We start from the raw sequence: 15,334 nt of genomic DNA on the forward strand, positions 1-15,334 counted from the left end.
CTTTTGCAAGCCACTGTAGGTTGAAGGTGAGGGGGGAAAGACTTAATAGGAACTTGAGGAGTAACTATTTCACACAAAGGGTGGTAGGTGTATGGAATGAGCTGCCGTAGGAGGTCGTTGAGGCAGGGACTACTGCAACATTTAAGAAATATTTAGATGGGTACATGGATAGGATGGATTTAGAGGGATGTGGGCCAAATACAGGCAGGTGGGACTAGTGTAGATGGGGCATGTTGGTCGGTGTGGACAAGTTGGGCCAAAGGGTCTGTTTCCACACTGTATCACTCTATGACTTCTTGGATGAATGGACACTAATGGGCCAGTCCCACTTTGGTGATTTTCTAGGCAACTGACGATGACTACGACATTGAAATTCACCGAAGTCAGCACTGGCGGCAACCTACGTTACCTGGCGACACCCGACGACATCCTGGCGACTGCCGACATTAACCTGGCAACTGCCTACTACAACACCTACGTCAAGCTACGCTCATTTGGCATCAAACCCAAGGTCGCTACTGTCGCCGAAAACATGTTGAAAATTTTTTGGTGACCAGCGACTGAGGAAACTACTCACGACCAGCGATCATCTGGCGACCGCATAGTCTCCGGTAGTCGCCTAAGTGGCACAATAGACAATAGACAATAGTCAATAGGTGCAGGAGTAGGCCATTCGGCCCTTCGAGCCAGCACCGCCATTCAATGTGATCATGGCTGATCATCCCCAATCAGTACCCCGTTCCTGCCTTCTCCCCATATCCCCTGACTCCGCTATTTTTAAGAGCCCTATCTAGCTCTCTATTGAAAGCATCCAGAGAACCGGCCTCCACCACCCTCTGAGGCAGATAATTCCACAGTCTCACCACTTTCTGTGAGAAAAAGTGTTTCCTCGTCTCCGTTCTAAATGGCTTAATCCTTATTCTTAAACTGTGTGGCCCCTGGTTCTGGACTCCCCCAACATCGGGAACATGTTTCCTGCCTCTAGCGTGTCCAAACCCTTAACAATCTTGTCTCTAATGGGACAGGCCCATTAATCTCCTAATAGTGTTCACCAAAAGCATGAATCACAGGGAAAGTTTTGCAATAAGAGTCAGGAGGTCATACTGCAACTTTATAGGAGTTGGTTGGGCCGCATTTGGAGTATTGCGTGCCGTTCTGGTCGCCCCACTACAGGAAGGATCAATCAACCTCTATTGTCATCTTGCAAAGCAACAATTGTACAGTGCAAAATGAGAAGACGTTTCCCAGGGAATACCGGAGCATCGCACATAAAACTGAAACATTTCACACATAAATAAAAACAATATTTGATCTTGAAACTTATATGTGTAGTATTTGGAGAGGGTGCAGAGGAGGTTCACCAGAATGATGCCCGGATTAGGAGCTATAAAAGTATAAACTATAAGGGGTAATGGGTAAAGGTATTCTCACCTAGCCCACAGCTAACAATGGACAGCTTCCTTGATCATCATTACATTTTTGCACATCTTTCATTTTTTCATTGTTCTATATCTCTCTCTCTATAATCTCCATCTATAACGCTCGTTCTCCTTTCCCCCGACTGTCAGCCTGAAGAAGGGTCGAGGCCCGAAACATCACCCATTCCCTTCGGTCCATAGATGCTGCCTGGTCCCGCTGCGTTACTCCACAATTTTGTGATTATCTTAGCTATAAAGGGAGGTCAGACATACTCCACATACAGCACCCGAGGTCAGGATCGATCCTGGGTCATAAGGCCATAAGCCATAGGGGCAGAATTAGGCCATTTAGCCCATCTAGTCTACTCCACCATTCAATCATGGCTGATCTATCTCTCCCTTCTAACCCCATTCTCCTGCCTGTTCCCCTCACACCCGTACCAATCAAGAATCTGTCTATCTCTGCCTTAAAAATATCCATTGTCTTGGCCTCCACAGTTCAAGTTCAAGTTGCCTTCTGTGGCAAAGAATTCCACAGATTCACCACCCTCTGACTAAAGAAATTCCTTCTCATCTCTTTCCTAAAGGAACGTTCTTTAATTCTGAGGCTATGACCTCTGTTCCTAGACTCTCCCACCAGTGGAAACATCCTCTCTACATCCGTTCTATCCAAGCCTTTCACTATTCGGTACATTTCAATAAGGTCCCATCTCAATCTTCTAAACTCCAGTGAGTACAGGCCCAGTGCCGTCAAACACTCTCTGGCTTGGTAAATAACCAAATAGATTTAAGGAGATCAATTTCTGAAAGCAGAAGGGCTCAAAGGGAATGGTATTGAGATGGATGGTCAACCAATTTGAATGCCAGAGCTGAGAGGGTCCATGCGAGTTTTTCCTTAATCCTATTTTCTATGAACGCCATGCCTATCAAAAATGTAATCTGCCAAGTGCCCTGTCCCACGGTACGAGTTCATTCCAAGAGCTCTCCCAAGTTTAAAAAAAATCAAACTCGTGGTAAGCACGGAGAATGAACGTAGCGGGTACGTCGGAGCTCGGGGACGTCTCTTAGCGGCTCGTAACGCTAACGGCAGGTACTCGGGAAGACTCGCTAACGGCAGGTAAGCACGGGAAGACTCGTGAAGATTTTTCAACATGTTGAAAAATGTCCACGAGAGCCCCGAGTACCAACGAGTGGCCATTACCGTAAATCTCCGAGTTCGAATCAGGGCAAACTCGGAGGGAGAGCTCTTGGAATGAACTCGTACAGTGGGACAGGACTTTAACGCAGCTATCCCGAGCAATCAAAGAGAGAGATAAAAAATTGCCTCTAGCTGCATTAATGTCTGCCTGAAAACTTAGTTGGCAGTCAGAGCTTTGAAATATATGTTGCACCTTTCTCATTATTGAATGATGTTCGTGGTATTAACCAAATCCATTTCCTGAAGTCATTACATAAACCAATAACGGATGTCAGAGTGGATTACATTCTCCAGATTCACTTCTTTCAAAATGTGAAATGTTTAAATGTTAATTCCTCCCATGCATATACTGAGTCATTAGTTTGCTCTGCAATGTGTAGATATAATTGCAATCTCCAGGAGAAATTGAATCATTAACAATCATTTGATGCAAATGATGATGGATGTATATTTGCGCATCCCCTAGTTAATTTTGGAAGTGAACTGCAATTGCTGGTTTATTTAATGCTAGATTACCAGCGAATGATAAGGCAAGTTGTCTGAGAAGATGTTTTTTTAAGTTTCAAGATCATGCCACAATTCATCATTCAATAGTTTTCGTTTTTGAGGTACTTCAGAGATAAGACTGTCATATGCTGAGAGAATGGAGCAGCTGGGCTTGTACACTCTGGAGTTTAGAAGGATGAGAGGCGAACTCATTGAAACATATAAGATTGTTAAGGGCTTGGACACGCTAGAGGCAGGAAACATGTTCCCGATGTTGGGGGAGTCCAGAACCAGGGGCCACAGTTTAAGAATAAGGGGTAAGCCATTTAGAACGGAGACGAGGAAACACTTTTTCTCACAGAGAGTTGTGAGTCTGTGGAATTCTCTGCCTCAGTGGTGGCAGCTTCTCTGGATGCTTTCAAGAGAGAGCTAGATAGTGCTCTTAAAAATAGCGGAGTCAGGGGATATGGGGAGAAGGCAGGAACGGGGTACTGATTGGGGATGATCAGCCATGATCACATTGAATGGCGGTGCTGGCTCGAAGGGCCGAATGGCCTACTCCTGGCACCTATTGTCTATAAGGGTGGAATGGTGGTGCAGCGACCTGGTTTAAATCCTGACTACGAATGTTGTCTGTACGGAGTTTGCACGTCCTCCATGTGATGGCGTGGGTTTTTTCCGGGTGCGCCGGTTTCCTCCCACGCTCCAAAGAAGTGCGGGTTTGTAGGTTAATTGCCTTGGGTGAATATTGTAAATTGTCCCTAGTTTGAAGGATAGTGCTGGTGTACAGTTGATCGCTGGTCAGCACGGACTCGGTGGGCAGAAAGGCCCGTTGCCACTCCGTAGCTCTAAACTAAAAAAAAAGATACAGCGTGGAAACAGGCCCTTTGGCCCACAGAGTCCACGCTGACCATCGATCACCCGTACACTAGTTCTACCCTAGGGGCAATTTATAAAAAACAATTAACCTACAAACCTGAGGTAGACAAAAATGCTGGAGAAACTCAGCGGGTGAGGCAGCATCTATGGAGCGAAGGAAATAGGCGACGTTTCGGGTCGAGACCCTTCTTCAGACTGACGTTTCAGGGTTGAGACCCTTCTTCAGACTGACGTTTCAGGGTCGAGACCCTTCTTCAGACTGATGTTTCGGGTCGAGACCCTTCTTCAGACTGACGTTTCAGGGTCGAGACCCTTCTTCAGACTGACGTTTCAGGGTCGAGACCCTTCTTCAGACTGATGTTTCGGGTCGAGACCCTTCTTCAGACTGATGTTTCGGGTCGAGACCCTTCTTCAGACTGACGTTTCGGGTCGAGACCCTTCTTCAGACTGACGTTTCAGGGTCGAGACCCTTCTTCAGACTGATGTTTCGGGTCGAGACCCTTCTTCAGACTCACGTTTCGGGTTGAGATCCTTCTTCAGACCCGCTGAGTTTCTAAAGCATTTTTGTCTACCTTCGATTTTCCAGCATCTGCAGTTCCTTCTTAAACCTACAAACCTGCATGTCTTTGGAGCATGGGGGGGGGGGGGGGGGGGAACAGGGCATCTGGAGGAAACCCACGTGGTCACATGGAGAACTATCCGTACGGACAGCACCCGTAGTCAGGATCTAACCCGGGTCTCTGGCACCGTGAGGCAGCAACTCTACCAATTGTGCCGCCCCACCCCAAGAAAGGCGGTTATCAATTTTAAATTTAGCATTGAGACAGTCCCAGCCTACATTCCACACTTATGATGTGTAGACGGAGGAGAACATTCCTGTGCGTGCATACCTCTGCAGATCTGTCCTGGGCCCTGCACATTGATGCAATCATAAGGAAAACCCAACAATGCCTCTACTTCCTGAGAAGATATGGTTTGTTGGCGAATAAGATTGTTAAGGGCTTGGACACGCTGGAGGCAGGAAACATGTTCCCGATGTTGGGGGAGTCCAGAACCAGGGGCCACACACAGTTTAAGAATAAGGAGTAAGCCATTTAGAACGGAGACGAGAAAACACTTTTTCCTCACAGAGAGTGGTGAGTCTGTGGAATTCTCGGCCTCAGAGGGCGGTGGAGGCAGGTTCTCTGGATGCTTTCAAGAGAGAGCTAGATAGGGCTTTTAAAGATAGCGGAGTCAGGGGATATGGCGAGAAGGCAGGAACGTGGTACTGATTGGGGATGATCAGCCATGATCATATTGAATGGCGATGCTGGCTCGAAGGGCCGAATGGCCTACTCCTGCACCTATTGCCTATTCTATTGAACCTTTACAGATGTACAGTGGAGAGCATGTTGAGTGTTGGCATCACGGTCTGGTTCAGAAACTCGAACGCCCAGGAACGAAGGAGATTGTAGACAGTGATTCACTGCTAGGTTCATCGCAGGTACTGATCGCAAGGATCTACTGGCAGCAATGCCTCAAAGAGCAGCCAATGTCAAAGTCTTACACCATCCTGGCAATGGTCTCATTTCACTCCTACCATCAGGTCTGAAAACCAGGTTCAGGAATAGCTTCTTGCAGACAACCATCAGGCTCCTGAACGCTAGCCTCAACAATGAATATCTATGGGCTGTTTGTGGTTGCACTAAGGGCGTTGGATTTATTTTGCACCAATGTTTAGCTTAGTTTAGAGATACAGCGTGGAAACGGGCTCTTCGGCCCACCAAGTCTGTGCAGACCAGCAATCACCCCGTACACTAACACGATCCTACACACTAGGGACAATTTACAAAAAACAATTAACTTACAAACCTGTACTTCTTTGGAGTGTGGGAGGAAACCGGAGCACCCGGAGAAAGCCCACACGGTCATAAGTGATAGGAGCAGAATTAAGCCATGCGGCCCATCAAGTCTACTCCGTCATTCAATCATGGCTGATCAATATCCTCCTCCTAACCCCATTCTCCTGACTTCTTCCAATAACCCCCGACACCCGTACCAATCCAGAATCTATCTATCTTTGCCTTAAAAATGTCCATTGACTTAGTCTCTACAACCTTCTGCGGCAAAGAATTCCACAGATTCACTACCCTATGACAAAAGAAATTCCTCCTCATCTCCTTCCTAAAGGATTGTCCTTTAATTCTGAGGCCATGTCAAATGCTCAAGATATGTTAACCCACTCATTCCTGGGATCATTCTTGTAAACCTCCTCTGGACCCTCTCCAGAGCCAGCACATCCTTCCTCAGATACGGTGCCCAAAATTGCTCACAATACTGCAAATGCGGCTTGACTAGCGCCTTATAGAGCCTCAACATTACATCCGTTTTTGTATTCTAGCCCTCTTGAAACAAATGCTAGGACACATGGAGAAGGTACAAACTCCATCCAGACAGTGCCCGTAGTCAGGATCAAACCCGGGACTCTGGCACAGTCAGGCAGCAACTTTAACGCTGCCCAAACGAACGTTGTGGTCATTAGTTTATTGAATTTTTGTTCATTATATATCATCAGAGTGTATCGAGTTTATGGGCCTGTTATGCCGCTGCAAATAAGAATGTAATTGCTCTGTTGTTGACATCAACTGAATGACTGAACACTCTTGATTATTAATGAAATGCAACACGACCCAGTGACAAGGCATGCAAGTACATATTGGATTTTCTGATTTATTACATTATGACCACAAAATTAGAAATGTTACCATAGGCAACAAATTGGCGTTTGGATTTTAAAGGACAAAATATAAATCACTAAAGAGATTTCAAACAAATCGATTTATTAAATACAGTAAATGCCAGAAAACGCATTTGTATCACTTGCAGTTAAATAGGTAATGTAGTGTCTTCTAGTCAGTAGTTTCCACAGATGAACACATGTGCAGGCAAAATAGTACATTCAACCAAAAATGAGTTGTATTTAAATTATTAATGTTAAGAGTAAGGCATGTCACAACAATGTATCAAAGACTTCTATTTATTACAGGCAGTCCATTTACTCATGAAGGAGTATTAGTGCATATGGTTTGTTTACAACTGACCTGGGGAATGTTTTCTACAAGGGCCGGTTCTCTCTCCACTCTGAAACAGCTGCATTGCAAGACTTATATAGCTTACAAATAGTGCTTCGAATGTGATTCAACAGTACGAGTTCGAGCTGTCCTCCAAGTACAAGTATAAGTACATTTACCTCAAAGTCCAGTGCATTCAGACAAAAGCACAGGATTCCCAAAACTGGGTCTTGTGGCAATGCAGGGTGTCCCAATTTTAATACTTAGTGGTTTGTTTTTTTTTGTTTAAAAAAAAATACACGCTCTCCACAGAACTGTAATCATCACACAAACACCAGCCTGAATGAAGAAAGGTAATGTACGGGTGATCCAAAAATTAGTTATGCCTCTCCTTCCCAGAAAACTGCTATCAATTCTCCGTTAAGTTCAGTATTACAAATACAAACCCCATCCCCCCCCCCCCCCCCCCCCCCCCCACCCCGATGACCCCCTTATGAAATGTGTGATACATTCCCATGGACTGAGTACCACAATGAATGAGAGGAGTGAGCTCCACGCTGTCGGGAGGCGGCTATTCCAGCCAGTCCACCTCGTCAAACTCGGAGTCGTCTTCAGAGTCGCTGTACTCCACCGCGATGCGGCGCGACAGGATGGTGGCAACGTCGTTCCCAACCTGTTCATGCTTTGCCTCTTGTTCTCGCTGCTCCTCCACCTTGCGGAGTTGAATGCCTGCCGACCAAAGGAGATGTTCTCTACATTAAAACGTCTCAATAGATTTTATTATTAAAGTGTTTAGTTTAGCCCACTACACCACGTTAGAATGATTCGATGTTTAAAAAGAGTTATGTCAGTTAAATAGGTAAGAGATGCAGAACCATCTCCATCATTAAGGACCCTTACCACCCATCCCACCACATCTTCTCCATTCTGCTATCTGGGAGGAGGTACGGGAGTATCAGCTGCAGAACCAGCAGGATGCTCCACAGCTTCTTCCCACAAGCAATAAAAATGGTTAACGGACTGTGTCCCCTCCCCATACACATACACCCCCACATCTAACCTCGCCCAACAGCTGGACACCAGTCAATGTAAAGTCACTGGTACACAAAAAAGCTGGAGAAACTCAGCGGGTGCAGCAGCATCTATGGAGCGAAGGAAATAGGCAACATTTCGGGCTGAAACCCTTCTTCAGACTGAGTCACTGTTTGGTTTGAATGTCTGTTTTTAGTTCAATTTTAGGTCCATTTTAGATTTGATAATTTTTAACTTGTATGTATTGTTCCCGATGTTGGGGAAGTCCAGAACAAGGGGTCACAGTTCAAGGATAAGGGGGAAATCTTTTAGGACCGAGATGAGGAAAACATTTTTCACACAGAGAGTGGTGAATCTCTGGAATTCTCTGCCACAGAAGGTAGTTGAGGCCAGTTCATTGGCTATATTTAAGAGGGAGTTAGGTGTGGCCCTTGTGGCTAAAGGGATCAGGGGGTATGGAGAGAAGGCAGGTACAGGATACTGAGTTGGATGATCAGCCATGATCATATTGAATGGCGGTGCAGGCTCGAAGGGCCGAATGGCCTACTCCTGCACCTATTTTCTATGTTTCTATGTATTTATTTCTGTTTTTTATTAATTGCACCGACAAAAACTGATGAGAAACAATTTTTTGTTTCTTCTGTGTATGCACGTACTCGGTGAAATGACAATAAAGTTAATACTGAATACTGAATGTCAGCTGAAAAATTCCATGATGTTGGTGGAATACTTAAAATGTACATTCACTAAATGCGTAGATCCATGTGGCGTAGTGTGTGGCACGGTGGTGCAGCGGTAGAGTTGCTGCCTCACAGCGCCAGAGACCCGGGTTCCATCCCGACCACGGGTGCTGTCTGTACGGAGTTTGTACCTTCTCCCCATGAACGTGTGGGTTTTCTCCGAGATCTCTGTTTTTCTCCCACACTCTAAAGACGTACAGGTTCGTCGGCTAATTGGCTTGGTATAAATGTTAAATTGTCCCTTGTGTGTATAGAGTAGTGTCAGTGTGCAGGGATTACTGGTCGGTGCGGACTCGATGAGCCGAAGGGCACTGCTTCCGCGCTGTATCTCTAAACTATACTTTAGTTGTGAGATCTTACACACTAGGGACAACTTACAATTTTAACCGAAGCTAATTAACCTAGTTCATAAGTGATACGAGCAGAATTAGGCCCATCTAGTCTACTCTGCCATTCAGTCATGGCTGATCTATCTTTCCCTCTCAAACCCATTCTCCAGCCTTCGCCTCATAACCCCCGACACCCGTACTAATCAAGAAGCTGTCAATCTCCGCCTTAAAAATACCCATTACCGACAAACCTGTACGTCTTTGGAGCGTGGGAGGAAACTGGAGCACCAGGGGAAAACCCATGGGGTCACGGGGAGAAGATACAAGCTCTGCACAGACAGCGCCCGTGGTCGGGATGGAACTCGGGTCTCCACCCCTGTGCCACCCTTATTTGTTTAATTAGACAAAGTGTATAATACCATGAGGGGATTTGATAGGGTGAATGCACACAGCCTTTTACCCAGGGTAGAGGAATCAAGAACCAGGGGACATGGGTTTAAGGTGAGGGGGGGAGGAGATGATTTAGTAAGAAGCATGATGGGCAACTTTTTCACATAACAGATGGTGGGTATATGTAGGTATGTTGCAAAGCCTACCTGAAGCGTCGCTGAAAATCTGTCGCTGCGGGTGTGCGCGATTTTGGCGCCGTTTAGAGGGGGGCGGGTTTAAAACGCGATTTTCTCTAGGCTGTTCAAATCGAAGATGTTCAGCCTAGTTAATTATTAACGAAAAATCGCTGGAAGACCCCGTCGCAAAAGCTATTATTAGTTCTAAAGGCCTCGTATAATAGTTATAGTAGTTTAAAAATCAATCTCTAAACCCGCGACCACCGGCAGCTGTCAGGGTCGCATAAAGCAAATAATAGAAGGTAGGCTGCTTATTTTTACATTAAAAAGGGCTTCTTAAGATCCCTTTATACAAAGTTTAATATTGCGAGTAGCTCATTTTGGGCCCATTATATCCCGCAGTATTTTTCTGGGCATTTGAGGGCACAAATCTAGCGCAATGTGAACGTTCTAAACCAGCGCGTTCACAGGATCCCACTAGAAAGCTGATTTAAAATGGACTTTAATTTACAGCAATTGAACACAAAATTCCTTCCATTTGGCCTATAAATTAATGTAAATGAGATTTAAAAATCATGTTTTATTGTGAATTATTTATGAATATTATTTAGACACTTAGGCTATTTAAAAATGTTAATCATTTATTAAGAAATGGATAGATGTTTAGATCTAGTAATTGAAGTTTGAAATTAGCTACACTTGGGTAACTAACTAATTATATGCTTTAATTTCAGGTCATCCAAGTAAGATTATTTTATATTTGTTTCAGAATGATTCAATCTACGATAACTGAAAATTTCATTCAGTTCTCTTAATTTTTAAGAAGGTTATGGGCTTTTGACTGCACACGATCACAGCTTTTTTGTTATGTCCATAGAAAATCAATAGGGAACAAGATGCTAATTTCCGAGTATGGAAATGGCCATAACTTTTTAAATACTTGAGATATGAAAGTGAATTAGGTGTCAAATTAAACTTCTTTTTATGCTTTATCTGATGGGATAAATTACAGACTTGATTTTTTAAATCTCAAAATTTTGTAACATTGCTAGTATATGGAACAAGATGCCAGAGCAGATAGTTGAGGCACCTACAGTAACATTTATTATTGTAATATATGTTATCACCTAAAATTTAATAACTGGACATGTACATGACTTGAGAATTAAGGGACAGAAGTTTAGTGGTAACATGAGGGGGAACTTCTTTACTCAAAGAGTGGTGGCTGTGTGGAATGAGCTTCCAGTGAAGGTGGTGGAGGCAGGTTCGTTTTTATCATTTAAAAATTAATTGGATAGTTATATGGACGGGAAAGGAATGGAGGGTTATGGTCTGAGCGCAGGTATATGGGACTAGGGGAGAATACGTGTTCGGCACGGACTAGAAGGGTCGAGATGGCCTGTTTCCGTGCTGTAATTGTTATATGGTTATATGGTTACATGGGTAGAAAAGGTTTAGAGCGATATGGACCAAATTCTGGTAAATTGGACTGGCTTAGACGAGGCACTTGGTCAGCATGAATGATGGGCTATAGGCCCAGTTTCCGTGCCGTAGAACTCTAGGAATGTGTGGTATTGTTATCAAACTTCTGAACGGTCCTTCCATAAGCCATAGATTTAGGTTTGTTATTGTCACATGTACCGAGGTACAGTGAAAAGCTTTGTTTTAATACAGATATACCATACATAGATACAACCAATTCAAACTCAGGTCCAATGGGCAGAGGAAAGGGGAAGATACAGAGTGCAGAATATAGTTCTCAGCTTTGTAGCGCATCAGTTCCACAGACAAAGTCCAATGTCTGCAATGAATTGGACAGCACTGTAGCTTATGGAAGGATGGTTCACAAGCCTGATAACGGAGGGGAAGAAGCTGTTCCTGAGTCCGGTGGGATTATCCCACTTCCTACACACTGGGGCCAGTTTACAGGGGCCAATTAACCTACAAATCCGCACGACTTTGGGATGTGGGAGGAAAACGGAGCACCCGGAGGAAACCCATGTGGTCACAAGGAGAAGGCGCAAACTCCACACGGACAGCACCCAAGATCAGGGTCGAACTTGGGTCTCTAGCGCTGTGAGCAGGTAGTATGTAGATAAAAATAGCTTTTGTTATGTGCTAACCAGTCAGCAGAAGGATTGATCCATTTACAGCATTTGCAGTGTATAGATATATGATAAAGGAATAATGTTTAGTACGAGGTAAAGCCAGCAAAGTCCCATCAAGGATAGTCCGAGGATCATCAAAATTAGTTCAGCACCGCTCTCTGGATGTGGTGGAATGATTCAGTTGCCTGATAACAGCTGGGAAGAAACTGTCCCTGAATCTGGAGGTGAGTGTTTTCACACTTCTATACCTTTTGTCTGAAGGGAGAGGGGAGAAGAGGGAGTGGCCAGGGTGCGACTGGTCCTTGATGATGCTGCTGGCCTTGCCGAGGCAGCGTGAGGTATAAATGGAGTCAATGGAAGGGAGGTTGGTTTGTGTGATGGTCTGGGCTGCGTCCACAATTTGCTGCAATTTCTTTCGGTCAACCAGTCAATAAGCATAGTGGCATCTTTGGACATACCCTTGCGAATGGCTTCGAGAAGAACACTCCTGGCATCACTTATCACCGGCAGAGAAGATGGGTGGCGCTTGGAATCAGACCCTGGGTGGGCTTGCGAAGGAGACGATGGTGGGGCCAAGGGGAGAGTGGGTCTCGAACCGAAGGAGGGCGGGGGAGGGGGTCCAGGGGGCGGTGGGACGGGCCCTCCGAGCGGCGAGAAGGTCCGCTGGGCCTGAGGGGGGCGGCGGAGGTGGTGGGGGCGGTGGCGGAGGAGGAAGCCCCTGCCCTCCGTTGGACTGAGCCGGGAAGGTGGTCATGTCAACCATGGGCACCATGTCGGAGACGGGGAGGACGGGCTTTATTAAGGGGGGAGCGATGGGGGGAGCTGCCAGGTGGAGCACCCCTGGGGCAATCTGGAGAGGAGTGGCCGGGGGCATCGACACCATGGGCTGGGAGGCAGGTGGAGGGTTGCCAGCCACTTTGACTGAAGCCCCAGGGGCAGTGAGAGGGAGAGGCGGCAGGGGTGGCGGCAGGGGAGGAGGGGGAGGTGGGACGGCTGGGCTGACAAAAACCGTGGCCTTGCTCGTCGCTGGCGATCTCAGTCGATGGTCCATCAGCTCGGAATTGGAACTGAAAAGCAAACCCAAGCAACATTAACGCAAATCAAATGATGTGTTCATCAAAAATACACAGACAACAAGCTGGTCTTTGTGGCCAAAACTCTAGTTTTAACAAATTTGAAAATCTGAAGGATGCAAACTAGCGCCGGAAACATGGCAACTATTAGAGTGATACAGTGTGGAAATGTAGCAACTCCATTCACTGGAGTTTAGAAGGATGAGGGGGATCTTATAGAAACATATAAAATGTTAAAATGACTGGACAAGTTAGATGCAGGAAAATATTTCCCAATGTTGGGCGAGTCCAGAACCAGGGGCCACAGTCTTAGAATAAAGGGGAGGTCATTTAAGACTGAGGTGAGAAAAAACTTTTTCACCCAGAGAGTTGTGAATTTATGGAATTCCCTGCCACAGAGGGCAGTGAAGGCCAAGTCACTGGATGGATTTAAGAGAGAGTTAGATAGAGCTCTAGGGGCTAGTGGAGTCAAGGGAACGGGGAGAAGGCAGGCACGGGTTATTGAGAGGGGACGATCACAATGAATGGCGGTGCTGGCTCAAAGATCACAATGAATGGCGGTGCTGGCTCGAAGGGCTGAATGGCCTCCTCCTGCACCTATTTTCTATGTTTCAATAATAGTGTGGAAACGTGGCAACTCTTAGTGATACAGTGTGGAAACAGGCCCTTCAGCTCAACCTGCTCACACTGGCAAACATGTCCCATCTACACTAGTCCACCTGCCTGTGTTTGGCCCAGATCCCTCTAAACCTGTCCTGTCCAATTGCGTTGCGATAGTACCTGCCTCAACTACAACTTGTATAACTCTATTTATATCATTCCATATAACTCACTAACTTTTGTGTGAAAAAGTTACCCCTCAGATTCCTATTCTCATATTCTCCGCTGCTCTAAGTATCAGCTGCTCTACATCGGTGAGACCAAGCGTAGGCTTGCCGATCGCTTCACCCAACACCTCCGCTCGGTTCGCATTAACCAACCTGATCTCCCGGTGGCTCAGCACTTCAACTCCCCCTCCCAATCCGAATCCGACCTTTCTGCCCTGGGCCTCCTCCATGGCCAGAGTGAGTCCCACCGTAAATTGGAGGAGCAGCACCTCATATTTCGCTTGGACAGTTTGCACCCCAGCGGTATTAACATTGACTTCTCCAATTTCAGGTAGTCCTTGCTTTCTCCTCCCCTTCCCAGCTCTCCCTCAGCCCACTGTCTCCGCCTCTTCCTTTCTTCTCCCCCCCCCCCCCACCACCTCCACATCAGTCTGAAGAAGGGTCTCGACCCGAAACGTCACCTATTTCCTTCGCTCCATAGATGCTGCCTCACCCGCTGAGTTTCTCCAGCATTTTTGTCTACCTCAGATTCCTATTAAATCTTTCCCCCTTCACCTTAAACCTAGGCCCTCTGGTTCTCGATTCCCCTCCTCTGGGCAAGAGACTCTGTGCATCCACCCGATGCATTCCTCTCATGAATTTGTAAACCTCTATAAGATCACCCTTCATCCTCCTGCACTCCAAGGAATAGAGTCCCAGTCTGCTCAACCTTTCCCTATAGCTCAGACCTTCAAGTCCTGGCAACATCCTCGTATATATTCCCTGCAACATTCTAAATTAACAACATCTTTCCTATAGCAGTACCCAAAACTGAAAACAACACTCTAAATGTGGGTAGACAAAATGCTGGGGAAACTCAGCGGGTATGGCAGCATCTATGGAGCGAAGGAGATAGGCAACGTTTCGGGCCGAAAGCCTTCTTTAGCCTGATGTAGGGTGGGGGAGGGGGGACGGGAAGAAGAAAGGAAGAGGAGGAGACAGAGGGCTGAGGGAGAGCTGAGAAGGGGAGGAGACAGCAAGGGCTACCTGAAATTGTGGAAGTCAATGCTCATGCTGCTGGGGTGTAAACTGCCCAAGCAAAATATGAGGTGCTGCTCCTCCAATTTCAGGGTGGGACTCACTCTGGCCATGGAGGAGGCCCAGGACAGAAAGGTCGGATTCGGATTGGGAGGGGGAGTTGAAGTGCTGAGCCACCGGGAGATCAGGTTGGTTAATGCGGACCGAGCGGAGGTGTTGGGCGAAGCGATCGGCAAGCCTACGCTTGGTCTCACCGATGTTGATCAGCTGACATCTAGAGCAGCGGATGCAATAGATGAGGTTGGAAGAGGTGCAGGTGAACCTCTGCCGCACCTGGAACTACTGCTTGGGTCCTTGAATGGAGTCGAGGGGGGAGGTAAAGCGACAAGTGTAGCATTTCTTGCGGTTGCAAGGGAAAGTGCCCGGGGGAGGGGGTGGTGCGGGAGGGAAAAGGGACGAATTGACCAGGGAGTTACGGAGGGAGCGGTCTCTGCGGAAAGCCGACAGGGGAGGAGATGGGAAGATGTGGCGACTCATGAGTTAAAGTATTGCAACATGAACTTCCATCGTCTATACTCAAGACTCTGACTGGTGAAAGCCAATGTGTCATA

General features: G+C 46.4%; 1 protein-coding gene across 1 annotated transcript in view; it reads right to left on the reverse strand.

Moving 5' to 3' along the window:
* Positions 1–6,779: 6,779 nt before the first annotated feature.
* Positions 6,780–15,334, reverse strand: part of wasf1 (WASP family member 1) — a 76,847-nt gene continuing 68,292 nt past the window's right edge. Inside the window, 3 exon segments of the mRNA XM_033021982.1 lie at positions 6,780–7,760; positions 12,265–12,436; positions 12,438–12,873. Coding sequence (XP_032877873.1) covers positions 7,603–7,760; positions 12,265–12,436; positions 12,438–12,873 — 766 coding nt within the window. The 3' untranslated portion in view covers positions 6,780–7,602.

Source organism: Amblyraja radiata, chromosome 5 (assembly GCF_010909765.2).
Source record: "Amblyraja radiata isolate CabotCenter1 chromosome 5, sAmbRad1.1.pri, whole genome shotgun sequence".
NCBI lineage: Eukaryota > Metazoa > Chordata > Chondrichthyes > Rajiformes > Rajidae > Amblyraja > Amblyraja radiata.